This window comes from Cyprinus carpio, chromosome A11 (genome assembly GCF_018340385.1).
Source record: "Cyprinus carpio isolate SPL01 chromosome A11, ASM1834038v1, whole genome shotgun sequence".
Classification (NCBI taxonomy): Eukaryota; Metazoa; Chordata; class Actinopteri; order Cypriniformes; family Cyprinidae; genus Cyprinus; species Cyprinus carpio.
The window spans coordinates 8,909,327-8,935,629 of NC_056582.1; the positions used below are offsets into that span (position 1 = coordinate 8,909,327).

The following is a 26,303-nucleotide window of genomic DNA, read 5'->3' on the forward strand; positions in this document are numbered from 1 at the left end:
ATTATACTTTATACTTATATTTTTATATTATTCTTCAAAAATTTTAATTCAATGCATTTTTATTATTATTATTATTTTTATGTTTTTTTTAGTAAAAATTGTTTCACCAGTTTCTTTCAGTGTATACTGAGGAGGAAAAAAACATCTAGTGTCATGGATATGAATATGAATCAGTTCTTTTGTACATCCCAGCTGACTACTGTTGGTCAAACACTTGAATTCAAATATAATATTGTAGTGACTTATTGAAAAGTATATCTACTGTAGATGCAAGTAGGGTCAAAAACCTAGGGCAAAAATCAGATATTGTTTAATAAGATCCATTTAAATGTCAGTCTAACTTAAGGCCTCAGTAAACTTCCGAGGGAGCCTGAAGATGACTTAAAATAGTCTTAATAAACTTTTTTTTTTTCTTTTTCTTTTTCTTTTTTTTTTTTTTTTGAAGAGCCAGGGGAATATATGAGAAAGCAATGTGATTTGTGGACCTGGATAAGCCACACACATCACTGAAATCTCTGGCATTTTGATTTTTTTTTAATTTATTTTATTTTTTTTATTTTTTTGGCATTTGGCATTAAGATATAATAATCTGTATCCAGTAAATCACAAATGACCGGAAAAGTCATGCATATTTATTTATTAAAAAAGAGTGGAAACATGGAAGAGCATTCAGTTCTTAAAATTATTTAAGTCCTGAAATTTAATATACAGAAAATGTCTTCGGTTTGAATCCTATTATCATAATTATGTATTTATTATTATTATTGTTGTTGTTTATCAGTTATATACAATGGGGTGTTTTTTGTAAAATATTTTGTCATGTTTATTCCTTTTTTGCATTATTTTAGTGTGATGTTTTACTCTGATATTGTAACACTATACACGACATGTTTGTAAGCTTTCTCGTGGGAATGATATTATCTATTATTGGTCCACATTTTAAACCTTTTTTTTAATCATTTCCTGGTTTGTGCTCAACAACCATTTTTAAACAGATAATTTTTTATTATTATTTTAAAAGCTTTACAGTATTTTTTTATTTTTTATTGTACAAAATACGATGCAGACCTTTATTTTGAAGGGGAGTTACGCTACTGCGCAGTGTTGCGCTTCACGCTCCGCGCTGACGTGCAAGATGCCTGGAGAATAACAACATTGCCGGTAAATCACAGGTAGGAAGCAGAAATCGCAATACTTTACACCAGAAATGTTAGCAAAAGCTTTCTACTAAGTATGAGGTTAGCTTTCAATGAAGAGACTTAAATGCACTGGTGTCTGCTGAAACAGGATAATTAACATTACAACATACTGTGACTGACGCGACACATTGGCTGTCACTGAACTGCCTGAGCAACAGCTGTGTTGCTCAAAAGTGCTGTCTAGGTAGGCTGCTCACTAGGTACACACCCACTGTTTGTTTGACATCCAAACTTCTTTTTTTGTCGCAGGACCGTAGTTCATCCTTCAGGGGTCTGCGGAAGGCCATGGGGGGAAACACAGGTGTGTTTGGAGCAGCTGAGTTGATATCAGAGCTCTGTCACACTAATGTGAACAGTCCATTTCCTGTGTGGCAGAATGGCACCATCAGCCCCTGTGCCAACCAGCTTCTGTTGGGATCACTGTTACATGCTGTTATCGCCATCACCAGTGCCTGTTACATTAGTGTGCCCCGGTGAGTGTAAGCTATTATATGAAGTCCACTCAAATAGCAAATGCTGAAATACAATTTCATTCTTTTACTTAGGAAGGAAGGATGAACTTGATCATAAGTTACCGTAAATACATAAAAACATGTAACCCACAAAACATTATAGTACATTATTATACAAATAAAACTACTTTTGAATATTGCATTCATCAAAGAATTTTGAAAGAAAAACAATGCATCATGGTTTACATAAAAATCTTAAACAGCACAGCTGTTTTCAACATTGATGATAATAATCAGAAGTGTTTCTTGAGCAGCAAACCAGCATATTAGAATGATATCTGAAGGATCGTGTGACTCTGAAGACTGTATGATCCTTCAGAAATCATTCTGATATGCTGATTGACTGTAATGATGCTGAAAATTCAGCTTTGCATCAAAGGAATGCATTTTATTGTAAATTATTTTATAATAGAAAACTGTTATTTTAAATTGTAATAATTTTACTGTTTTTACTGTATTTTTGATTAAATAAATGTATCCATGGTGAGCAAAAGAGACTTATTTAAAAAAAAAAATCTGACCCACCTCAAACTTTTGAATGGCAGTGTCTGTGTGAAAATCACAGGTGAAATCAAAATAGACCCTGATTACTTTCATAATACACATTCTTAGTTTATAGATACTGTTTTTGTAGTTTTTGTAGATATTGCAAAATGTAGTCATTTCATTAGGAATCCACATAAATGGGAAAGATTCACCCGCACAGACATCACAATGGGTTCAAGTGGCTGATTCACCGTGCTGACAATAGACAATGGACCTTTTTGAAATCACTTTTTGAATTCAGGTTGATAAAATCAAGTGATGCCAATTTTTATTCATCATATTATGGATTACAAATGGGTTGCATTTCAGGTTGACTTTTATTATGTTTATTATCTTCATGCTAGAACACATTTTCAAATGATCTTTTTCTTTTCTTTTCTTTTTTTATAATCCTTGTTTTATTACCCACAGGCTTACCCATATTGTATCCTCCCTTCCCATTGGCTGGAGCTTCAGGGCCACATCGACCTTGCTGATGGCTCTCTTGTTTATTGGAGACTTGGTGCTGGTTTTTGAGCTCAGCGCCCCAGACGTATATCTGGACGTCTTAGCCGATGGATGTGGCGTGCTGGCATGGTTGGTTCATTTTGGAGCCGTTTTGGCGTTACAAAGATCCATGTACAGAAGAACTCGAGGTCCTGCTTTGCTTCCAGTGCTGCTCATGCTCTCCATCCCTAATCTAGCTTTCATCCTCACTGCTTACATGCATGTAATCATTCACCTTGGAGTCTCACAGCCACTGCAGGTTGTTCGTCTAGCTCTGACGGTAACCAGAGCTGCTCTGGTGCTGGTCTACCTGCTGGGTTATATCTTTCCCTGTTACAGAACTCAAAGAGATCTTCTGTCCTGTAATGCAGAAGACGTAGCTCCATTAATCGTCTCCTTTGAGCCCGAAGGAGGGGTGACTGTAGCCGAGGATGGATGCAGCTGGCTGTCCAGAATCCTCTACCTGTGGCTGAACCCTTTGCTCAGGCGAGGTAAGCGTGGAGAGCTGGAGAGGCCATGTGACGTCTTCCAGCTGCCACATCGTCTACGTACCAAAGCAGTCACTCTCCGGTTCTCCCAGTGCTGGCAGAAATGCCTCCATCCAAAGGGTTTGGAAAGACCTGAAAGACCGGATCGGCTTCAAAGAGGAAACCTGCAGGACAACTCTTGGAGTGAGGCCGAGCCGGACAGGATGTGTGAAGGTGGAGCACAAGATGATGTCAAGCTCCTGCAGGTGCTGCACAAGGCCTTTGGTCTACGCTACTACCTTCTAGGCGTGTTGAAGTTAGCAGCTAGCATGCTAGCCTTTGCAGGACCCCTGCTTCTCGGTGGATTAGTGAATTTCATGGAGACAGATGGAGCACCACTGAGCAAGGGTGTGTGGTGTGCTGTGGGGCTCTTTGCTAGTACCTTTCTTGCTGCCTTGCTGAGGAACATCTTTGTTTATGAAGTATCAAAGGTTGCGCTGGAGGCTCGGGCTGCTGTGATTTCCACCATCTACAGCAAAGCCCTAAAAGTGAGTGCATCCGCTCTGGCTCGCTTTAACATGGGCGAGGTGGTCAACTTCATGAGCACCGACACGGACCGGGTGGTGAATTTCTTCAACAGCTTCCATGAGGTTTGGAGTCTTCCCTTCCAGTTCGTCCTCGCACTTTACCTGCTTTACCTACAGGTGGGCGTGGCCTTTTTGGGAGGGGTGGGTGTGGCCGTGCTGCTCGTGCCTTTGAACAAAGTCCTGGCATCCCGAATTCTGGAAAACAATAAACATATGCTGCTACACAAGGATGGAAGAGTGAAGGTGTGACTGTTTTGCATATGTTAATTCAGTGATCTGTAATGTTGTCATTTGTTGTTGATAAAACGTTTAATTTGGCTTTAAGTAAATGCAGTACTGTTTAAAACATTTGGGGTCGGTAAGATTTTTTTTTTTTTAGAAGAGAGAGAGAAATAATACTTCTATTCAGCAAGGATGCATTATTTACTGTACATTTAATCAAATACATTTTTCTTTTCCATTTTTCTTTCCAAAGCATAAGAAAATTTTACCAACCCCAAACTTTTGAACGGTAGTGTAGCTTCTAGTTGGTAATTAAATATCTGATATATTTTTGTCACACTAATGACAGAGATCCTCTTTGGGATTCGTGTCCTGAAGTACTATAACTGGGAGGAGCACTTCACTCAAAAGATTGTGGAGGCCCGTAAAAAAGAGCTGCATCACTTGAAACTTTTGAAGTACCTGGATGCTGTGTGTGTGTACACCTGGGCTGCTCTGCCCGTGGTCATCTCTATCCTCACTTTCATCACATACGTCCTGCTGGGAAACAGTCTCACCGCTGCAAAGGTGTGTAGGCCACTTTAAAGGAATATTCCAGGTCTCAAAGAATGTTTCTTTAACAGGGAACAGAGATTGCGCTGTGTGGAAATATTTCAGTTATTTTTGAATGGCTAAATAAAGTTCTACACATTCTCTGCATTTTATATTTTGTTTGGCAGGTGTTTAGTACTCTGGCTCTGGTGGGGATGCTTATTCTGCCTCTCAATGCCTTCCCCTGGGTGCTGAATGGAACCCTAGAAGCGAAAGTATCTTTGGACCGTATTCAGCGCTTCCTCACAATACAGGATCAGGACCTCACCGTCTATTACAGTCAAGGTACCTGACTTGTTTCTGTAAGGTTAAAAATAGCCCACACTTAAAGGAATAGGTCACCCAGAAATAAATATTTGCTGAAAATGTACTTAGCCATCCAAGATGTGGATGAGTTTGTTTCTTCATCAGAACAAATTTGGAGAAATTTAGCATTGCAACACTTGTTCACCAATGGATCCTCTGCAGTGAATGGGTGCCGTCAGAATGAGAGCTGATAAAAACATCACAATAATTCACACGACTCCAGTCCATCAGTTAATGTCTTGTGAAGTGAAAAGTTGCATGTGTGTCTATCATTAAGGTGTTTTAACTTAACTCCCATTCTGACGGCACCCATTCACTGCACAGGATCCATTGGTGAGCAAGTGATGCAATGCTACATTTGGCCAAATCTGTTCTGGTGAAGAAACAAGCTCATCCACATCTTGGATGACATGAAGGTGAGTAAATTTTCAGCAAATGCAAAACTGTTTCTTTAAACACAACCGAAAAATCCATAAGAATTCACAGAGAGACATTTCTCTCATTGACTGTATTGTTATTTAATGGCTCTTTAGAATACTATAATAATTAAGAGTTTCTGTTGATGTAAAGTAATTAATTAAATCATAAAAAATGAAAAATCAATTATAAAATAAAAACAATCTAAATAAAACACTTATTTAAAAAGGTGAAATATTTAATTTTTTACCAAGGGGTTTGTCTGGGAATTCCAGAAGACATTAGTGTTTTTTTGTTTTCTTATTACTTGTCATTTAAATACAGTTATAAAATTCATCTGATGGTAAATGAAACTCTTGTATGACTGCTGCCTTTTTATGCATGGCAGATTTTTAAATTAATGATGTGCATAAAACACAGATTAGTACATTTAATTAGTGCTTTTCATATCTGTCATGATTTTTCTGCAGTGTGTCCAGAGGACACTCTGTCTGCTGTAGAGATGAACCGGGCGAGTTTCTCCTGGAAGCAGTCAGAGGAACATGATTCTGACAGTGTACCTGATGACAAGACAGAGGATGGGTCACCGCCACACAGCTTTTATCTGCATGCACTCAATCTCAGCGTTAAAAGGGTATGTGTGCTGCAGCAGGAGCAATTAACCATTCATTTGTGCTTTAGTTGGTCCAGCAGAAGATCAGTTGTTTCACCGTGATTAATATAAATATATTTGTCTCCTTTCAAAATTTGTTTTCACATTTAATATTTTGTTGCTGTTTTGAATAATGACAAGCTTTCTGGCTCCAGGGGTCTCTGGTGGCTGTGGTGGGAAAGGTTGGTTGTGGGAAAAGTTCCCTGTTGGCCGCCATAACAGGAGAGCTTAGCAGGTACTGATCCATAATACCCCCAAGCAAAACAAAAAATGAAATATGTTTATAATGTTACTCTTGAAAGGCAATTTTAAGGAGAAATAGATTAAAGATGTAGATTAATGTTTAAAACTTTTGGGCTCTGTAAGATTTTGTTACAGTAAAAACAGTAATAATGATCTAAAATAGTGGTTTTGTATTTTAATATATTTTTAAAAAAGATGTTAATTATCTTTAAGCTAAATCTTCAGCATCATTACTCCAGGCTTCAGTGTCACATGATCCTTCAGAAATCATCCAAATATGCTGATTTGCGAAACATTTCTGAAAACAGAATCCATAATAAATTTTTTCAGGATTTCTTTGATGAATAGAATGTTCAGAAGATCAATTTATTTGAAACTTTTTTAGCATTGTAAATGTCTTTAATTACTTTTGATCAATTTAATGCATCCTTGCTGAATAAAAGTATCAATTTCTTAAAAGAAAAAAAATGTACTGCCCCCAAATATTTGAATTGTAGTTATAATTTTCTGATGTATAAATATTTATATATGTTGATTTTTAAAACCCTCTTTATTTTTGCACTTTCATTTGGTGCCGTACTTCACCTTTAAATGTGTAAATACTTTACATTCTTCATGATTTTGTGGTTTCGTCTCCTATAGGAGTGGAGGAGAAGTATTTGTTCGGGGAAGAGAGCAGGGATTTGGACTAGCCGTCCAGGAGCCGTGGATCCAGCATGCAACAGTACAGGACAACATTCTTTTTGGCAGAGACTTTGACAGCATGTTCTATCAAGCTGTGATTGAGGCCTGTGCCCTTGCTGATGACCTAAATGTGGGTGCATATCTAGCTATCCTCATTTTGAGTGCAGATTTGTACATGAATGCCTTGTGTAAAATCTTTGGAAAGCTACAATTGACATTAATTTGTACTATTTTGTTTAGATCTTGCCTGGTGGCGATCAGACAGAGGTTGGAGAGAACGGTGTCACTCTGAGCGGAGGACAGAAAAGCCGCCTCGCTTTGGCCCGGGCTGTTTATATGGTGCAATGTTTTTTTTTTTTTAAACCTCAGACAGTGTGTTTGATTTGATTGATGCTCCAAAAGATTTGGGCAGAAGTATGATGTGTGGATTTTCTGGTACATTCTCTCTCTCATATTTTAGGATAAAGAAATCTACTTGCTAGATGATCCTTTAGCAGCTGTGGATGCTGATGTTGCCCATCACCTCATGGAGAAATGCATCTTGGGGATTCTCAAGAACAAGACCAGAATTCTTTGTACTCATCGGATAGAGTTTGTGGATAAGGCAGATGTTGTGGTTCTGATGGACAATGGGATGATTGTAAAAACAGGGACGCCAAAGGATGTCCTTTCTTTGGTAAAAGCCCCTAAAGACAGCAAGAACAACAGCAATGCTAAGGAGAAAGGTACTGATGCTTTCAAATGAGCGAGCGAGCAATATCTGTTTTCCTTAGTGCACTTGAGCTTATGCAAACAAACCTTCTTTCTCAGGTGCTGTAGGCAAAGAGGAAGAGGAGGCCAGCGAGCCGGAGCTAGAGGCGGAGCTGAAGATGTTTGGGGAGGAGCAAAAGCAAATGGGCAAGCTGTCCTGGGCTGTGTACCGTTCCTATTGGAGAGCAGTGGGTGGATGCATGGCTTTGGCTGTTCTGCTCTCCCTTTTCCTAATGCAAGGTAGTAACACCTGTATCAGTGTCAGCTCAGCTGTCTGTATTATAAAATATTACTGTAAGACAATCACTTCACCACAATAACTACTTTGATTTGCCCTACACAGCCTCCAAAAATGTGTCCGATTGGTGGCTCTCACATTGGATTTCCCATATGAAGGACAATATGACTCAGCTGGTGTCACTGTCAGCCGATTCAGTCTTAATGCTGACCTTTCTCTCTCCTGAGAGACTTATGTGAGTTAGACATTTCATTAAATAACTTTTTTCTATTATTTACACTACTGTTCAAAAATGTGTGTGTTTTTTTTAAGAGTGTAAGGCTTTCTATTTTAATAGATTTTCAAATTTAATTTATTCCTGTGATGGCAAACCTGAAATTTCAGCAGCCGTTACTTTAGTCTTCAGTGTCACATGATCCATCGGAACTCATTCTGATGTGCTGATTTGCTGCTCAAGAAACATTTCCTGTTGTTGAAAACAGTTGTTTAACATTTTTGTGGAAACCATGAGAACTTTTTTTTCTGGATTCGTTAATGAATAGAAAGTTCAAACAACATTTCAAACAACATTTATTTGAAACAGACATTTTTTGTAACATTATTAATGTCTTTACCATCACTCTTCATCAATTGAATGCATCCATGATGAATCAAAGTGTTCAAATCTTGACTATAAAGTATGAACAGTAGCAGAAAAATAAAGTAAAAAAAAAAAGATTTCACCTTTAAATAGGCCTAAGTATAAAACTAATGTATATACTTATATATTTTCCATAGCATACTAAAATTTCATGTTTTTCTTCTCCAAAATATTGCTTTTATTTGATGGTTTAACCCTGAACTGAAAATAACAATGGAGTCTGGATGTCTCATTTACATCTATGTTTTTATCATTCACTTTTAGGTAGATATTATGTAGACATTTGTGCCACAGTCTTGATTAGATTTTCTCCATATACTCCATCACTCTTATCAGGTTTCACGCACCTTACAGAGGTTCAGAGACTTCGGGGAATATGAGCTCTGAGCTGAAGTTTTACATGACCGTGTATGGATCTCTGGCGGCAGCAAACACAGTCTTTACAGCCGCTCGAGCCTTTCTCTTTGCTTATGGAGCAATCTGTGCTGCTACGGTCATTCATAAGAGACTGCTGTCCAGTGTGCTTAAGGTAATCATCCATTGCACTGCTTTTCTGTGAGCGATAGCTAACCATCACCTTCGGCCAAGATGGCTAAAAGTCATTGCTAAACTGAAATAATAAGATGTAGATTTTTTAAGCACATAAAACTTTAATTCAAAGTACATTATTCATATGCTTCTTCCATTCTAGGCAACTATGACGTTTTTTGACACTACACCCTTGGGTCGTATCCTGAATCGGTTTTCCTCCGATATTTACAGTGTGGACGACTCTCTGCCCTTTGTCTTAAACATTCTCCTGGCCAATGTGTTTGGGCTGCTCGGGATGCTGATTGTCATGAGCTATGGGATGCCTTGGGTGCTACTTCCTTTGCTTCCTCTGGGGGTGCTCTACTTCCAAACTCAGTGTTATTATCGCCACTCGTCCCGCGAGCTGAAACGTCTCTGTAGCCTCACACTCTCTCCAGTTTATTCACACTTCTCAGAAACACTCAGCGGCCTGTCCACTGTGCGGGCCAGTGGACACACTACCAGGTCTGAAAACTAGCTGTACTTTTGCTCAAATCATTTCATTTACATTGATTCAGAAGTAATGTTTGGTTTAAATAAATGTCTGGGTCGTGTTTGACAGTAAAAGAAAAAAGTATTTAGCAAAAAAAAAAAAAAAAAAAAAAATGAAGCTTTTTTTTGTTGAATTGTGACATTATTTAAGAAACATGCTAAGTTAACATACTTGTTTTTCTGAAAAACAATGCAACAGTTATTCTCCTTTGAAAATGTGCGTTCCGGGCCGGAATGTTGGTGTTTGTTTTGGTTTGTGAAACCCGCCCACTGCCAGTTTACCCAATTGTATTTCGCCACCCCGGGTTGTCAGTTGGCAGAAAACACAGCGTATTTCATTACATTCATCGTCAAGTGGGCTCGTTCCTGTTTGTGTCATCAATCTGGAGACCTGCATGTGCGTCAAGTCTGAGGAGAACGTGCCGGGTGAAAAAAAACCCTCTCCTATAACCATAAAATGGACCACAATACCCAATTTAAAAACTACTTTTCAATCTTACATACAGCACCTTTAAAGGGGTCATATGATGCGATTTCAAATTTTCCTTTCTCTTTGGAGTGTTACAAGCTCTTGGTGAAAAAAGAAGATCCGTGAAGTTGCAAAGACTTAAAGGGTTAGTTCAGCCAAAACAGAAAATTATTGGCTGAACCAATATAAATTGGCGACGTCCAGCCCGGGGTCGTCACATGTGGTTGCCGCACATACAAGGTACGCTCCTTCGTAGAATCCGCCTCATGCCGCCCGCCTCTGCTCACTCAAGCCGGCCGCAGTTCACTCTAGACCGCGGTTCACTCTAGGCCTCCGGTGTGTGACGCTGTTTCGTTGAGAAAGCAAAACTTCTTTGTTTTTGCCTTCGAAAAGGAAACACGACTAGAAATCATGTTTATATCACGTTTATAATGGGTTTTATGTTTTTGTCTCATCGCCAGATAAGGCTTCACAATATGTTAAGGGGCGTAACATTTCCGTCACACGCTTGAGGCATTTGGCCAATCACAACGCGCTGGATAGCTGGCCAATCAGAGCACACCTCGCTTTTCAGAGAGATGAGCCTTGTGAAATCGACACGTTTCAGAAGGCGTGGCATAGAGGAGAAACAATAATGTACAGTATGTGGAAAATAATGTTTTTTTTTAACCTTAAACCGCATAAACACATTTCATTATACCAAATACACTAAATAATGTTCTTTTTAGCAGCATCATATGACCCTTTTAATTATTGTTCGTTTTTTTTTTTTTATCAGCATAATGCTACAGTTTTACAATAATTTCTTCTGTAATTTGTCATTTTTTTGCTCATTTGACTTTGAGGTGAAACATGACCTGGGCGTTTTACTGACAATGAAATCCTAACTTATTTTTTGTTTATTGTTTTTAGGTTTTGAGGTTTAATAATGGCCTGACAGTGATTGTAATGCTGAATAAAACTGTAATTTTGTGTTTTTGAGGGAGGTTTGAGGAGGAGAATGAGAGGCGCCTGGAACAGAATCAGTGCTGTCTCTTCAACAGTAACGCTGCCATGCAGTGGCTGGACATTCGGCTGCAGATGATTGGTGTCACTGTAGTAACCGGCATCAGTGTGATCGCTGTGATCCAGCATCAGCTCAAATCCATTGACCCAGGTTAAACTCTTTGTGAGATAAGAGTATAAATTCACATTTAAGGCATTCAGCAGATACTCTTTACCAGAGTGAATTAAAACAGCTTTAGCTGTCATGGTCAACAGAGCACTGAGAACATAACATACCTGTACACACAAATTGTCTATTTTGTATATTGTGTATTTTTTACTTATTTAATTTTTATTTAATTGTATTAGCTGTGTCTTGTTACTGTCATTCTGTGTGTGCTGTGGATTGGCAGCTAAATAACTATCTGTATGTTAAATAATTTTCAAAGCAAAATCTCATCTGAAATCATTTGAAAAAACATGTCCCTTATGGTCTTGTGCAGACAGATTCACTTGTACTTCATTGGTCTCTGATGGGACGTTTAGAAAGCGTCTCAACTGCACTGTCCAGTTTTAAAAGATCATTGTCCAGTTCAGCCATAAGGCCTTTAAAATTGTTTAAAGTAACTGAAATACCTCTTGAAACAAATTGTGCTAAAATCTTTTTTCTTCTCTTTTCTGTCAGGTCTGGTAGGTCTGTCTCTGTCCTATGCACTCTCCATCACCAACCTGCTTTCAGGCCTGATTTTCAGCTTTGCGCAGACAGAGATGCAGTTGGTGAGCATTGAGCGTATAGAGGAGTATTCCACCAACATTCCGCAGGAGCCTCAACAAGCCAGCACTGAGGTGAGGGGAGTGATGTTTACCCCAAAAACTGAATCAGGACCAATCGGGATTAAAACAGTTTCACAACCTGTTTGTTAATTTATTTTAAAGGAACAGTTGGTGAAAATGTACTTACCCTCAGGCCTTTCTAGATGTACAGAACATATTTTGATAAATCAAAAAATATATCAATAAATCAACAATTAAACCACTTCATCACCAATGAGGAGATCTGATAAAATGGGTGCCGTCAGAATGGGAGTCCAAACAGCTGATAGAAACAGTCTACGAGTAATCCACACCACTCCAGTCCATCAGTTAATGACTTGTGAAGCATAAAGCTGTGTGTTTGTAAAAAACAAATCCATTAAGTTTTTTTTTTTTTTTTTTTTTTTTTTACTTCAAATTGTTGCCAGTGTTGCCAAGTCTGTGCTTTTACCATGGAATCGGGCTACTTTTACACTGTTGCTGCAGGTTGTTCTTTATTCCAAAGGTTAAAGTGACCCCCCCCCCACACACACACACACCTCACATTACTTGTAGATTATTGTGTTGTTTTATCAGCTGTTTGGACTCTCATTCTGACGGCACCCATTCACTGCAGAGGATCCATTGGTGAGCAAGTGATGTAATGCTACATTTCTCCAAATCTTTTCTGATGGAGAAACAAACAAACTCTTCTATTTCTTGGATGGCCAGAGGGTGAGAACATTTTCAGAAAATTTGACTCAAAACAGTGTGAGTCAGAGGATGAGAAACAGGGTAGAAAAGGTCATAAGTCACAAAATTTTTTAAGTTTTTCGTCCAAAAAACTATAGTAATATTATAATTGCACCAAAGGGAACATAAAAGAAACCAAAAAACCCATGTCATGATCAGTGTTGCCAAGTCCACGTTTTTGCTGAGAAATTGGGATACTTTAACACTATTGCCGCGGGTTGTTTTTCATGTCCGCGGATTGAAGCGACCCCAATAACGTGATATTTAGCCCCTAAAGTGCGAATTTTACCAAAGGCACCCCACCAAAAACTTGTATTTTACCTCACCGGAATGCGATTTTTACCAGGGGATCCTTCTCGAAAACGTGATTGGGTTAGTTTTGGGCTAGTTTTGAGTTGCAGTTGGGCTGGTTTTGTTGCGAAAACCTGGCAACCCTGGTCATGATCCCTTTAGAAACTGTATATTAAAAAAAAATAGAATGGCACAGTTTTGTATATAAGATCAGACTGAAGTGTTTAAAGTGTTGGAGTGAGTTTTCTTTTTATAAATATTTTAATTACAATTTTAAAAAACAAAGTGTATTTTTTTTAATTTAATTGTATTTTAAATATTCATTCATTCATTTCACAATCTCAAAGACTGCCTGTAGTTCTTTAGCAAACCCCAGGTTGTGAGAACCTTTATGTATCATGCATAGTGTCCTCAATATGTAACACACAACCTAATCATGAAACTACATCTGCAGGTTCTAAATTCCTGGCCTGAAAAGGGCAGAGTTGAGTTTGTGGGTGCTGTATTGGCATACCGACCGGGCTTGCCCAATGCTCTTGATGGGGTCAACCTGGAGGTATTACCCGGAGAGAGGGTGGGCATTGTGGGGCGTACAGGCTCAGGGAAATCCTCATTGTTCCTTGCCCTATTCCGTATGGTGGAGCTGAACCAGGGTCAAATCCTGCTGGATGGAGTTGACATCAGCTCGGTCAGGCTTGATAACTTGCGGTAAGGGTTATATCACTGTTTGACGCTTTGCTATTTTGTTAGAAAGATTACACTAACATTTAAAGGTTTGGATTATCAGTAAGATTTATTATTATTATTATTATTATTATTATTATTATTATTATTCAACAAGGAGGATGCATTAAATTTATCAAAAGAGACAGTAAAGATGTTTATAACATTACAGAACATATCTCTTTCAAATAAATGCTGTTCTTTTGAACTTTCTATTTCCCAAAGAACAATGAACAACATTGGTAATAATCAGAAATATTTCTTGAGCAACAAATCAGCATATTAAAATGATTTCTGGATCATGTGACACTGAACACTGGAGAAATGATGCTGAAAATTCAGCTTTACCATCACAGGAATAAATTACATTTTTTAATTCATTAGAATAGAAAACTGCTCTTTTAAATTGTAATAATATTTCAGAATATTACTGTTTTACTTTATTTTTAATCAATTAAATGCAGCCTTGGTGAGCATAAGAGACGTATAGAAAAATCACGGACCATAAACACTATAAATATAGCTAGGATATATGCTATATTATATTGCACAGTTTTTTCTTTCATTGTGTTAATTTATTAATTATTTAAGTAAAAATTTATTTTGCTTATAGGCCTATTTATTCCTTTTATATGTATATAGCTTTATGTTTTTCTCTGTTCGCAGAAGCGCTGCAGGTGCATGATGTGACCAAGTTAATTCTCATGTTCTGTTTATGCTGCTTTTTGTGCATGTAAAATTAATGTAACAAATGTAATATTTTTTTATTATTATTTTAATGGGTCACAGCCACTTATCCATAATTTAACATAATCTTGTCGGTTAACGGTTAATAATCGGTTAACGAGCATTGGTTTTTTGTTAGGAAAAATAACCGAAATGAACATTCCTATTTGTGTTGTAAAATGCATATAAGTCTTGTCTTCGTTTTAAACTATTCAAAATCCTGAAACTTCTTCCAGAAATAATTTTCAGGTTTAAAGTAAGTGTTTCAGTGTGGTTTCAATGTGTTTTTAATATGGTCTCTGCATAGAGTAAGAATTTGTTTTAGAGCCCTGCACGGGCCTCAAATTTAGGCGCTCAGGCCCGAGCCCGGCCCGTGTCCGACAGCTTATCAGAATAACCGGCCCAAGTCCGACCCGATCGTTTTTTTTCCCTTCTCCCAAAACAGCTTATACTACTTTTCCATCTATTAAAATAGTTTAGTTTCGTATTTAATGGCAAAGTGATTATATTTTGTTTCGTTTTTTTATTAAGTTAATTTAGAAGAACTTTTGGAGCATTTTTTGTTTGTTAAAAATAAGTTTTTGTTTTTTAAAGTAAAGATCAAGTGGACAGCGGCGGACAGTGAGCCTGTGTTTGATCCATTTAGCCTTCTCAAATCATCACGACTTGCCTAAAATAAAATCTATAGATATAAAACAGCTCAAGCATATAACAATGTTTAAACATTTTTTTTTGGATCAGAGCATATAAAACTTTTGTAAAAAACGAAAAACAGCTCCTTATTTTCTTCGGTTTTTTATTTTTTTTTGCAAAAAACAAACAAGAATTCGGCTTATTTTTTTAGGGTAGACAGCTTGAATATTCGAACACTAGATAAACTGAACCACACAAACCATTTGCTAAGCGTAATACATAATTCGTAACCATAAATCGTAAACTTAAATTTTCTACCACTTTTTTCAGTGAATACGCCTTCATTTTTGCTCATAAAGGTAAGCGTAATACATAATTCGTAACTGTAAATGGTCTACTTTTATTTGCGTGCACTCACATTTACATAAATGTAACAAAAACCTTACTGTGCTTTTTGGAATAAAATAAAAAAAACAGACCATGAAAGAAGAAAAGTGAAAGCGCCGTTTCTGCCGTCTCGTCTTGAACAGGGTAGCGCTTTACAAAAATGAAATAAAAACGAAACTCAACGTGAATAGATGCCTCACAGACATGATAAATATATCTATAGAAAGCTTCAAATAATAAAAAAAAAATTAATCAAGATGCAAATAGACTACAAAATCGTCCCGTTGAAAAATTAATCAACAGATGCACAGCTACTCTCTAATTTTTTAAAAGTCGGGGCCATTTTAGAATAAATCACAGTAATATCATGTCGGGCCTGCTGGGCTGAAATGCAGGGCTCTAATCTAATCTGTTTGTGTCGCCCTCTATAGATCAAAGCTGGCCATCATCCCTCAGGATCCCTTCCTCTTCTCCAGCTAGATCAAAGCTGGCCATCATCCCTCAGGATCCCTTCCTCTTCTCCAGCTCAGTGCGAGAGAACCTTGATCCCCATGGCCGTCATCCAGACTTCAGTTTGCTAGATGCTCTTGAGCAATGCCACCTGGGAGATGTAGTACAGAGGATCGGTTAGAGATCACTTTTGTATATAGTGAATAATAAAATACTCTTTTTTTATAATAATTTAATCTTTCTCTTCTCTTATATTAATCAAATTTTATACTAATCTAATTTTTTTCACCTCTTCTCTTTCTCACTAATCTGTTTTTTTTATCAAATGCTGGCATCATCCCTCAGGTGAATTTTTTTCTTCTCACTTTTTCTCCACCTCCCATCACACTCCCTCTTTTTTTTTTCACTTTTTCTCTGTCTCCCATTACAGGTGGCCTGGATTCAGAGGTTGGAGAGAGAGGAAAGTCTCTGTCTGTGGGCCAGAGGCAGTTGCTGTGTCTTGCCCGTGCTCTGCTCACAGAAGCTAATGTATAAAACTAATGTATAATTAAAGTAGAACATAAACAGCATCAAACAAATATCTGTTGTTCTTATCTTAACTATATATCTTATTGTTAATTTTTGCTCTAATAGATTTTATGCATTGATGAGGCCACAGCAAGCGTGGATCATAAGACTGACATGCTTCTACAGAAAACTATCAGAGAAAAATTCAAGCATAAAACTGTGCTTACCATCGCCCACAGGTATCAAACTGCTTTTATACTTGCATAACTAATGTATACTTGCAAAACTAATAGGGGTAATCATAGGGTAATTTTCATTTTTGGGTGAACTATCCCTTTATTTAGTTTTTGGGTGTCTTATTGACACCACTCAAAGAAACAAAAGACCAATTTTTTCTTCTAAATTTCCCATCTACTTTTTGAATTAACATAGCATGTTGTTTAGCTGAAACACCTGTCAAGAACATGTCTGTTACCATGCAAACCCAACCAGTCTTTCCTATCCCACAGACTGAATACAATCATGGACTCTGACAGAGTGCTGGTGATGCATGCTGGGAAGGTGGTGGAGTTTGACAGCCCTTCTGCTCTGTGTCAAAGAGAAGACTCTGTTTTCCAGAAACTCTTACGTGGAGGGGAAGACCAAGTATAAAATAATGTACTTTCAGCTAAGAATGTAGTTGGAGTCCTATGCATGGCCATTGCATATGTGCAAATACCTGCAGTTTATATCATGTAAAACAATGTAAAACTCAGGGAAAATTGTTTGTTGTTTTATAAACGGTCACATTTGTATGGATAAAAATGTGTTTTAGAAGTAAATGTTTTTGTTTGTTTGCAATTATTGGTCTGTTTTCAGAATTAATTTTTTTTTATGATTAAAGGGGTCATATGATGTGATTTGGGATCTTTGGAGTATTACATGCTCTTGGTGCATAAAGAAGATCTGTAAAGTTGCAAAGACTAAAGTCTCAAATCCAAAAAGATATTCTTTATAAAATTTAAGACTTGTCCATGCCCTCCTAAAACGCCTTGTTTAAACACAGCCCCACATGTCTGCGTCTCTATGTGGGAAGATTTGAATAGCACCGCCCAAATGTTCACGCAAAGAAAGAAGGCGTAACTTTTATTCTCTCTGCTGCCACCAGCGCCATGTCGTGGAGATACTGTGTGTTTTGTTGCGAAAGCGAAAGTACTTTGTTTGGTATTCCAAAAGAGGACACAACTAGAAATCAGTGGTTAAGTTGTATTTACAACACTGTTACAGAACAGTCCAACCCAAATATTCAGATTAGTGCAGCGCATTTTACTGAGGACGAGGACTGTTTCCTGGAAGAGTAGCCTACAATTCCGGTGTCTGTTTCTATAAAGAGGGGCAATTCCAACTTTGCATGGACAGTCTGGCGCTTCTGACTCACAGTCTGTAAGTACGTTTTCATATTTAAAGAATTTGCTACTGATGATTCAAACGCAAGTTTTAAGTAGTGTAGAGCAGCACTTGTTGTTTGTTGTTTCTCCGATCACAAATACAGACAAGGGTTTTATGTTTACACAGTGCGATACGCAACGTGTAAAAAGACAGTATTAGTCATAATCAGTAATTATGGCCCCACTGGATGCAACAAATACCTCATTTGTAATGGGTTTTATTGTTTTTTTCCATAGACTGTATGAAAACATGGACGTAGTGTCCATGACATCACCCGTAGATTTCTAAAGAGCGTTTTTGAAGCTCAAAGTGGGTGGAGCGTGCCGTTGCCATTTTGGCAGCACGTCACCAAGCATCACTCCCGGATAATCGAAAATAAACAAAAAGGCGGGTGCTGGTTGCTGAAGCCATGTCCACCTAGCGCGACTGCGGTGACAGCAGCGACAATCCACCTGCCACACCCTTAATTATGCAGAACTTTAAGGCTTAATATAATTTAAACAGATGAGTTATTAAAAAAAATCACCCCCTCACAGTTGTCACAAAGGGCAAAATTAGCTATATAGACCAAAACCACTTTTTGTACCAGGCTGTAAACATGTTTTTTTCTGCTGTAAAGTTGGGCATTTTAAAGGGATACTTCATCCCAAAATGACAATTTAGTCATTAATCACTTACCCCCATGTTGTTCCAAACCCGTAAAAGCTTTGTTCCTCTTCGGAACACAATTTAAGATATTTTGGATGAAAACGGGAGGCTTGAGACTGCCCCATAGACTGCCAAATAAATAACACTGTCAAGGTCCAGGAAAGTATGAAAAGCATCATCAGAATACTCCATCTGCCATCAGTGATTCAACCGTAACGTTATGAAGCGACGAGAATACTTTTTGTACATGAAGAAAACAAAAATAACGACTTCATTCAACAATTCCTCTCTTCAGTGTCTCTCCAAATCAGCGTGGCATGGGGGTAAGTGATTAATGACAAAATTTTCATTTTGCGGTGGAGTAACCCTTTTACATGGGGAGTCTATGGCAGTGGTTCCCAACCATGTTCCTGGAGGCCCCCCAACACTGCAGGTTTTCCATGTCTCCTTAATCAAACACACCTGATTCAGATCATCAGCTCATTAGTAGAGACTCCAAGACCTGAACTGGGTGTGTCAGACAAAGGAGAGATGCAAAATGTGCAGTGTTGGGGGGGCCTCCAGGAACGAATAATGTTCTTACATAATGTTATTACAAAATAATGTTCTTTTTAGTAACCTCATATGACCCCTTTAATTGGTCTTCAGGAGGATCTACTCAAAGTAGTTTTTCTCCTCTTGGAGCAGGTTTTTTTTTTAATTCTTGCAAACTGAGGTGAGAGAGTCAAACTGTTCTAATATTTATTTCTGTGGTTTGAATGTCTTCTCTTTTCTAAGAATTCACAATGCATAACTGGTTTTATTAGAGGTGTGTATACTCTGGAACAACCTGTGAGAGTGACTAAGCCTTGTACAGGTGGCCATTTTCCAACTTGTATGAGTCATGTGGGAGAACATGTGTGCATAGTTTAATCTTTTTTTTTTTTTTTCTTAAACATTCCTTTTGGTTTCCTCCCATCAATCTAGAATTAGGGAGAGGTTTGTTATTGTTATGTCATTCTGCCTCTAGTGCAGAACATGCAGTGATGCTAAAGCTTTATGAGGTATGTGTTTGGCCTGGTTAAACCAGTTGGTCCACTCTTCAAGTGTATCACCTGCCGCAATGAGAATTCCATATAAACAGCGAGAAGAGAACCGAGTTAAACACGATCACATCAAGTGAAAACTCTTCAGCATGGCACATTATCACTGCTAATAATGAACAAGGATTTGAAAGCTCATAGGATACAAGGTAAGCCGTTTCATTGTTGTTCAAATTTACAACAGTACTTTGAACTGTGCTATGTTGCGTAAAACAGCCCATATAGTATTGAAAGTAAAGTTTGGTGTCTAGCAAGCGCAGGTGTTCAGCTGTTTTTGTTATGAATGACTATGCAGCGCTCACACAGGTTATGCTGTTTTCATTGTGTTTTTAATGTAATTTAAGAGTGGTTTAATATATTTGTATTACAAATTGCACTTAAGTTGTGGTTACAAGACATTTAAAATTGTGAATGAGTACGTTAACATTATTTATTTGGGGATCATGTTTTCTAAATAAATAAAAGCACATTTTAGTTCCTGTACCTTTCATTTGTGGTTACTGTAAATATACAGGTTAATAAATTGGTTTTGTGCATGTTAAATATATTCTATACTGTAGGTAATAATTACTGGATGTTTTTTAAATCTGTTTCAATGAAATGAGACAAATCATTTTAATTAAATAGATGAAGAGATTATCAAATTGTATGCCCTTACAGATGATCATGGGCGGACCTGGTACCTCTACAATTACGCATGTTTAATACAGAGGGTGTGGTTAAAAAGGTAACGTCTGTTCATAGTTTCCTTTGTCTGGCCTAACCTGTTCCTAAAGCCTTCTTGTTACACTATCCCTGAACAATTCCTTGAATACCTCACAGTTTCGTCTGTGTGCCACTGGGATAAATGCAGAAATGCAGAATTTGAATTAAGTTAGTGCTGTTTGCTCAGTCTTGCTTCATTCTGAGGCAAGGACATTTTTCATTCATTGATTGACCCATATGTTCATAGTTCACATGTTCAGGTCTGTCGTTGCATTGTGACCAACAATTACATATGTATCAAGAATAATTAGCACTGAATCTTGGGTGTCTTGCTGCTGCTGAATCATTTCTTTTGCATCAACAGGTTTGAGTTTTGGATGCTTTTCTTCACTGTAAATACATACTAGTGAAATGGTATGTTGTCCTTTTATATATATATTTTCAATCTGTATCTGAACTATATTTTTTGTGTGATCTATCAGATATTTTTAAGGTCTATGTGCATGTCATTATTAGGAATAAATGTTAAATGAATTAATAATGAAATATTAGTTACGCCGTTGGCAGTATATGTTTCTCATCAAAAATCTTTCATTTCTCATCAAAAAAAACATTGTTTTTTATATAATAATTTTTGTTATGTTTATACTTGCATTTAATTTCATGAAATATGGAGAGAGAAAAAATACACCATGATATTATCTAATTTTCAGGCTCTTCTTCGAAGAAGCCTCTCTGACAGCATGCTGCTTGAAGATGACAATGTCTCTGTAGAGGGTTTGGGATACACGGACATGCACATCCATGAAGGTGCAGTTTCATGACATTTTGGTCAGAATATTTTTTTGCATATTATTGTATATTAATTGAGCATCAGATTGCTGGTTCTGAGAAAATGGCTTTTGCTATGTACCTTGATATGGTGAAAATCTAAGGAAAAGTGTTTATTATAGACTACATTGCAAATTCCATTTTAATTCCAGATGATGAAATTGTGGGTGCCAGTGGTCAGTTTGACCTGAAGAGGAATGAACAAAAGAAGAATGAAGCTGTGGACATTTTGAAGTTAATTGATAATGACAAGGAGTTAAGGAAGCATGGTTTGAAATCCAGCAAGAGCTTGGAAAGTCTGGATATCAAAGCTCCTAATGAGGTCTGTGTACATCACATTCACAGTTGTTTTTCAACCCTGAATCATAAAACCCCCAAACAAATTAATTTGTTATGATTCAAATGTTTCAACAGGTGTGGAGAGATTCATATGACAAGCTCTTCAATGCTAAAGTCAAGAAATTCATGAAAGGAAATAACGAAAACAGACATGGCATACACAATGGGCCAGCGGCAACCCAAACACTTGACCGCAAAAGCAAAGTAAATGTTGCAGCTTTACTTGAGAATGCAGATCAGATGGGTCTCAATCCATATGAAACAGAACCTGACAATCAAGTGGGACCATTCATGGAATATCATCAATATGACTCTGGCTCTCCAGTGATGCACCTCACAAAAGGACATTTTAAAGGCCCAAAAGCGGTGCTTAATTCTTCAGATATGGATATGGAAGTACCATCAGTTAATGTCAAGAAGCCAAAATTTAAAATGCCAAAGTTAAGCCTCTCTAGAAAGAAGAATACTGACATGAGTTACGATGGAAGTATGAAGGGGTCAAAATTGGCACTGTCATCCCCTGAAGTAGCTCCAGGTCTTAATGGTTCTAATATACAAACTGATGGACCAAAGGCTGATTTCAAAGGTCTAAAAACAGACCTTCCAGACATGGACATGTCATCTGGAGAACTGAAAGCACCCACTTTTGGCCTGTCAGGACCCAAAATAAAAACACCTGACTATAATCTAAAGACCCCTGAAAAGAATCTGTCTACTCCCAAATTTAAGGCAGACTTTGATTCACCAGACATCAACATCAGAGGCCATAAGCCAGATATCACCGCACCTGGCATGGATGTGAATATTCCTGAAGGTACATTTAAAGGACCAAATTTCAAGAAAACCAATCTTGACTTGAATGCACCTGACCTCGACATAAATGTTCCTTCTGGTAACCCGAAGCTGCCAAAATTCGGCTTCTCTGGTAGCAAGCCAGAAGGACCTGATCTTAAAATCAAATCTACAGACCTGAATCTCAAAAGCCCCAAAATAAAGGGAGGAATTGATACCCCAGATATGGATCTAACTCTGCCTCAAACTGATTTGGAAGGCCCGAATCTAGATTTCAAAACACCTGATATTGATGTTAATGGCCCTTCTGGGAAATTTAATATGCCAAAGTTAAAGATGCCCAGTTTTGGCCCGTCAGGTTTGAAAGGTTCAAAAATGAACATGGATGCTGACATTGATAAGCCTGATATTAATCTAAGTGCATCAACTCCCAAACTAAACGCAGGAATAAATAGTCCTGATATTGACATTCATGGACCTGATGTTGATTTCAAGGGTCCAAAAACAGACCTTACACTTCCAGACATGGACATGCCTTCTGGAAAAATGAAAATGCCCACTTTCAAGATGCCTGATTTTGGTCTCTCGGCACCAAAAATAAAGACACCTGATTATGATCTGAAGACTCCTGAAATGGATCCTACAGCTCCAAAGTTTAAGGCAGACTTTGATTCCCCAGACATCAACATCAGAGGTCATAATCCAGATCTCGCAGCACCTGACATAAATGTTGATTTCCCAAAAGCAAAAATTAAAGGACCAAATTTCAAGAAACCTGATTTTGATGTGAATACACCTGATCTCAACATGAATTCCCCTTCAGCTAAATTGAAGCTGCCAAAATTTGGTCTCTCAAGTAGCAAGCCAAAAGGACCTGATCTTAAAATCAAATCTCCAAAGCTGAATCTCACAAGCCCCAAGGTTAAGGGAGAAATAGATAACCCAGACATGGATCTGACTCTGCCTCAAACTGATTTAAAAGGCCCAAACTTAGACATCAACTCACCTGATATTGATATCGATGGCCCTTCAAGTAAATTTAATATGCCAAAGTTAAAGATGCCCAGTTTTGGTCTGTCAGGTTTGAAAGGGCCACATATGAACATGGATGCTGACATTGATCAGCCCGACCTCAATCTGAGAGCATCAGCTCCCAAACTAAACGCAGGAATAAATAGTCCTGATATTGACATTCATGGACCTGATGTTGATATTAAAGGTCCGAAAACAGATCTTAAACTTCCAGACATGGGCATGCCATCTGGAAAAATGAAAATGCCAACTTTCAAGATGCCAGATTTTGGTCTCTCAGCACCAAAAATAAAGACACCTGACTATGATCTGAAGACTCCTGAGATGGATTTTTCGGCTCCAAATTTTAAGGCAGACTTTGATTCCCCAGACATCAACATCAGAGGTCATAACCCAGATATCACATACCCAGACTTGAATGCTGATTTCCCTAAAGGTAAAATAAAAGGACCAAATTTCAAGAAACCAAATCTTGATATGAATGGACTTGACCATGACATCAATGCTCCTTCAAATAAACTGAAGCTGCCAAAATTTGGCTTTTCTGGTAGTAAGCCAAAAGGGCCTGATCTTAAAATCAAATCTCCAGACTTGAATCTCACAAGCCCCCAAATTAAGGGAGGAATTGATACGCCAGACATGGATCTGACTCTGCCTAAAACTGATTTAAAAGGCCATAACCTTGATATCAGATCACCTGATATTGATGTCAATGGCCCTTCAGGCAAAGTAAATATGCCAAAATTTAAGATGCCTAGTTTTGGTCTGAAAGGACCACATATGAACATGGATGCTGACATTGATCAGCCCGACCTTAATCTGAGAGCATCAGCTCCCAAACTAAATGCAGGCATAAATAGTCCTGATTTTGATCTACATGGACCTAATGTTGATCTTAAAGGTCCAAGAACAGACCTTACTCTTCCAGACTTTGATAAGCCTTCTGGAAAATTTAAAATGCCCACTTTAAAGATGCCTAAATTTGGTGTCTCAGGACCAAAACTAAAGACCCCTGAAATGGATCTGTCAGCTCCAAAGTTTAAGGCAGACTTTGATTCCCCAGACCTGAATCTCAAAAGCCCCAAAACAAAGGGAGGAATCGATACCCCAGATATGGATCTGACTCTGCCTCAAACTGATTTAAAAGGCCCAAACCTAGATACCAAAACACCTAATATTGATGTTAATGGCCCATCAGGTAAATTGAATACGCCAAAGCTAAAGATGCCCAGTTTTGGTCTGTCAGGTTTGAAAGGGCCACGAATGAATGTGGATGCTGACATTGATCAGCCCGACCTCAATCTGAGAGCATCAGCTCCCAAACTAAATGCAGAGATAAACAGTCCTGATGTTGATCTTAAAGGTCCAAAGACAGACCTTACTCTTCCAGACATTGACAGGCCCTCTGGAAAATTTAAAATGCCCAATTTAAAGATGCGTAAGTTTGGTGTCTCAGGACCAAAAATAACGACACCTGACTATGATTTGAAGACTCCTGAAATGGATCTGTCAGCTCCAAAGTTTAAGGCTGACTTTGATTCCCCAGACATTAATATTAAAGGACATAAGCCAGATGTCACAGGCCCAGACATGAATCTTAAATTCCCTAAAAGTACATTTAAAGGACCAAACCTAAAGACACCCAAAACTGACATGAATGCACCTGACCTCGACATCAATGCCCCTTCAGGTAAACTGAAGCTGCCAAAATTTGGCTTCTCAGGTAGCAAGCCAAAAGCCCCAGATCTTAAAATCAAATCTCCAGACCTGAATCTCAAAAGCCCCAAAATTAAGGGAGGAATCGATACCCCAGACATGGATCTGACTCTACCTCAAAATGATTTAAAAGGCCCAAATCTAGATATCAAATCACCTGATATTGATGTTAATTGTCCTTCGGGTAAATTGAACATGCCAAAGTTTAAGATGCCTAGTTTTGGTCTGAAAGGACCACATATGAACATGGATGCTGACATTGATCAGCCCAACCTCAATCTGAGAGCATCAGCTCCCAAACTAAATGCAGGCATAAATAGTCCTGATTTTGATCTACATGGACCTAATGTTGATCTTAAAGGTCCAAGAACAGACCTTACTCTTCCAGACATTGACAAGCCTTCTGGAAAATTTAAAATGCCCACTTTCAAGATGCCTAAGTTTGGTGTCTCAAGACCAAAACTAAACACGCCTGACTATGATTTAAAGACCCCTGAAATGGATCTTTCAGCTCCAAAGTTTAAGGCAGACTTTGATTCCCCAGACCTGAATCTCAAAAGCCCCAAAATAAAAGGAGGAATTAATACCCCAGATATGGATCTGACCCTGCCTCAAACTGATTTAAAAGGCCCAAACCTAGATATCAAATCACCTGATATTGATGTTAATGGCCCATCAGGTAAACTGAATACGCCAAAGCTAAAGATGCCCAGTTTTGGTCTGTCAGGTTTGAAAGGACCACATATGAACATGGATGCTGACATTGATCAGCCCGACCTCAATCTGAGAGCATCAGCTCCCAAACTAAACGCAGGAATAAATAGTCCTGATTTTGATCTACATGGACCTAATGTTGATCTTAAAGGTCCAAGAACAGACCTTACTCTTCCAGACATTGACAGGCCTTCTGGAAAAATGAAAATGCCCAATTTAAAGATGCCTAAGTTTGGTGTCTCGGGACCAAAAATAAAGACACCTGACTATGATCTGAAGGCACCTGAAATGGATCTGTCAGCTCCAAAGTTTAAGGCAGACTTTGATTCCCCGGACCTTAATATTAAAGGACATAAGCCAGATGTCACAGGCCCAGACATGAATCTTAAATTCCCTAAAAGTACATTTAAAGGACCAAACTTAAAGACACCCAAAACTGACATGAATGCACCTGACCTTGACATCAATGCACCTTCAGGTAAACTGAAGATTCCAAACAAAATTTGGCTTCTCAGGTAGCAAGCCAAAAGCTCCAGATCTTAAAATCAAATCTCCAGACCTGAATCTCAAAAGCCCCAAAATAAAGGGAGGAATCGATACCCCAGTTATGGATCTGACTCTGCCTCAAACTGATTTAAAAGGCCCAAATCTAGATATCAAATCACCTGATATTGATTAAAATTAACATTCCAAAAAATA

The 26,303-nt window shown here is 38.0% G+C and overlaps 2 protein-coding genes across 4 annotated transcripts; both read left to right on the forward strand.

Annotated features, from left to right (window-relative positions):
- Positions 1–1,049: 1,049 nt before the first annotated feature.
- Positions 1,050–17,138, forward strand: abcc10 (ATP-binding cassette, sub-family C (CFTR/MRP), member 10). Of its 3 annotated transcripts, none has more exons than XM_042766131.1 (21): positions 1,050–1,172; positions 1,449–1,672; positions 2,669–4,040; positions 4,359–4,586; positions 4,739–4,895; positions 5,804–5,967; positions 6,141–6,220; positions 6,871–7,042; positions 7,153–7,251; positions 7,373–7,637; positions 7,723–7,902; positions 8,006–8,135; positions 8,877–9,069; positions 9,232–9,575; positions 11,058–11,227; positions 11,741–11,901; positions 13,346–13,599; positions 15,841–15,986; positions 16,241–16,338; positions 16,444–16,556; positions 16,827–17,138. In XM_042766131.1, the coding sequence occupies exons 2-21, from the start codon at positions 1,485–1,487 to the stop codon at positions 16,966–16,968; spliced, it is 4,656 nt and encodes a 1,551-aa protein (XP_042622065.1). In that variant the 5' UTR covers positions 1,050–1,172; positions 1,449–1,484; the 3' UTR covers positions 16,969–17,138. The 3 variants fall into 3 exon arrangements, with proteins under 3 accessions (XP_042622065.1, XP_042622067.1, XP_042622066.1); XM_042766133.1 differs by lacking the exon at positions 1,050–1,172 and adding an exon at positions 1,190–1,209; XM_042766132.1 differs by lacking the exon at positions 1,050–1,172 and adding an exon at positions 1,253–1,383.
- Positions 17,139–19,102: 1,964 nt separating this feature from the next.
- On the forward strand, positions 19,103–26,123 carry si:ch211-69b7.6 (neuroblast differentiation-associated protein AHNAK). Its single transcript, XM_042765776.1, has 6 exons — positions 19,103–19,624; positions 20,136–20,202; positions 20,545–20,594; positions 20,894–20,990; positions 21,164–21,333; positions 21,426–26,123. Exons 3-6 carry the CDS (start codon positions 20,592–20,594, stop codon positions 26,121–26,123), a joined length of 4,968 nt encoding a protein of 1,655 aa, XP_042621710.1. The 5' UTR covers positions 19,103–19,624; positions 20,136–20,202; positions 20,545–20,591.
- The last annotated feature ends 180 nt before the right edge of the window (positions 26,124–26,303 follow it).

What these genes read in the sequence shown, in the direction of transcription:
- abcc10 (XM_042766131.1), top strand. Translation starts at nt 1,485, where the DNA reads ATGGGGGGAAACACAGGTGTGTTTGGAGCAGCTGAGTTGATATCAGAG. An exon ending in ACAAGGATGGAAGAGTGAAG is followed by an intron (nt 4,041 to 4,358) that starts GTGTGACTGTTT and finishes ATTTTTGTCACA; the next exon opens with CTAATGACAGAGATCCTCTT. An exon ending in CAGCAATGCTAAGGAGAAAG is followed by an intron (nt 7,638 to 7,722) that starts GTACTGATGCTT and finishes CTTCTTTCTCAG; the next exon opens with GTGCTGTAGGCAAAGAGGAA.
- si:ch211-69b7.6 (XM_042765776.1), top strand. An exon ending in GGACATGCACATCCATGAAG is followed by an intron (nt 20,991 to 21,163) that starts GTGCAGTTTCAT and finishes TTTTAATTCCAG; the next exon opens with ATGATGAAATTGTGGGTGCC. An exon ending in ATATCAAAGCTCCTAATGAG is followed by an intron (nt 21,334 to 21,425) that starts GTCTGTGTACAT and finishes ATGTTTCAACAG; the next exon opens with GTGTGGAGAGATTCATATGA.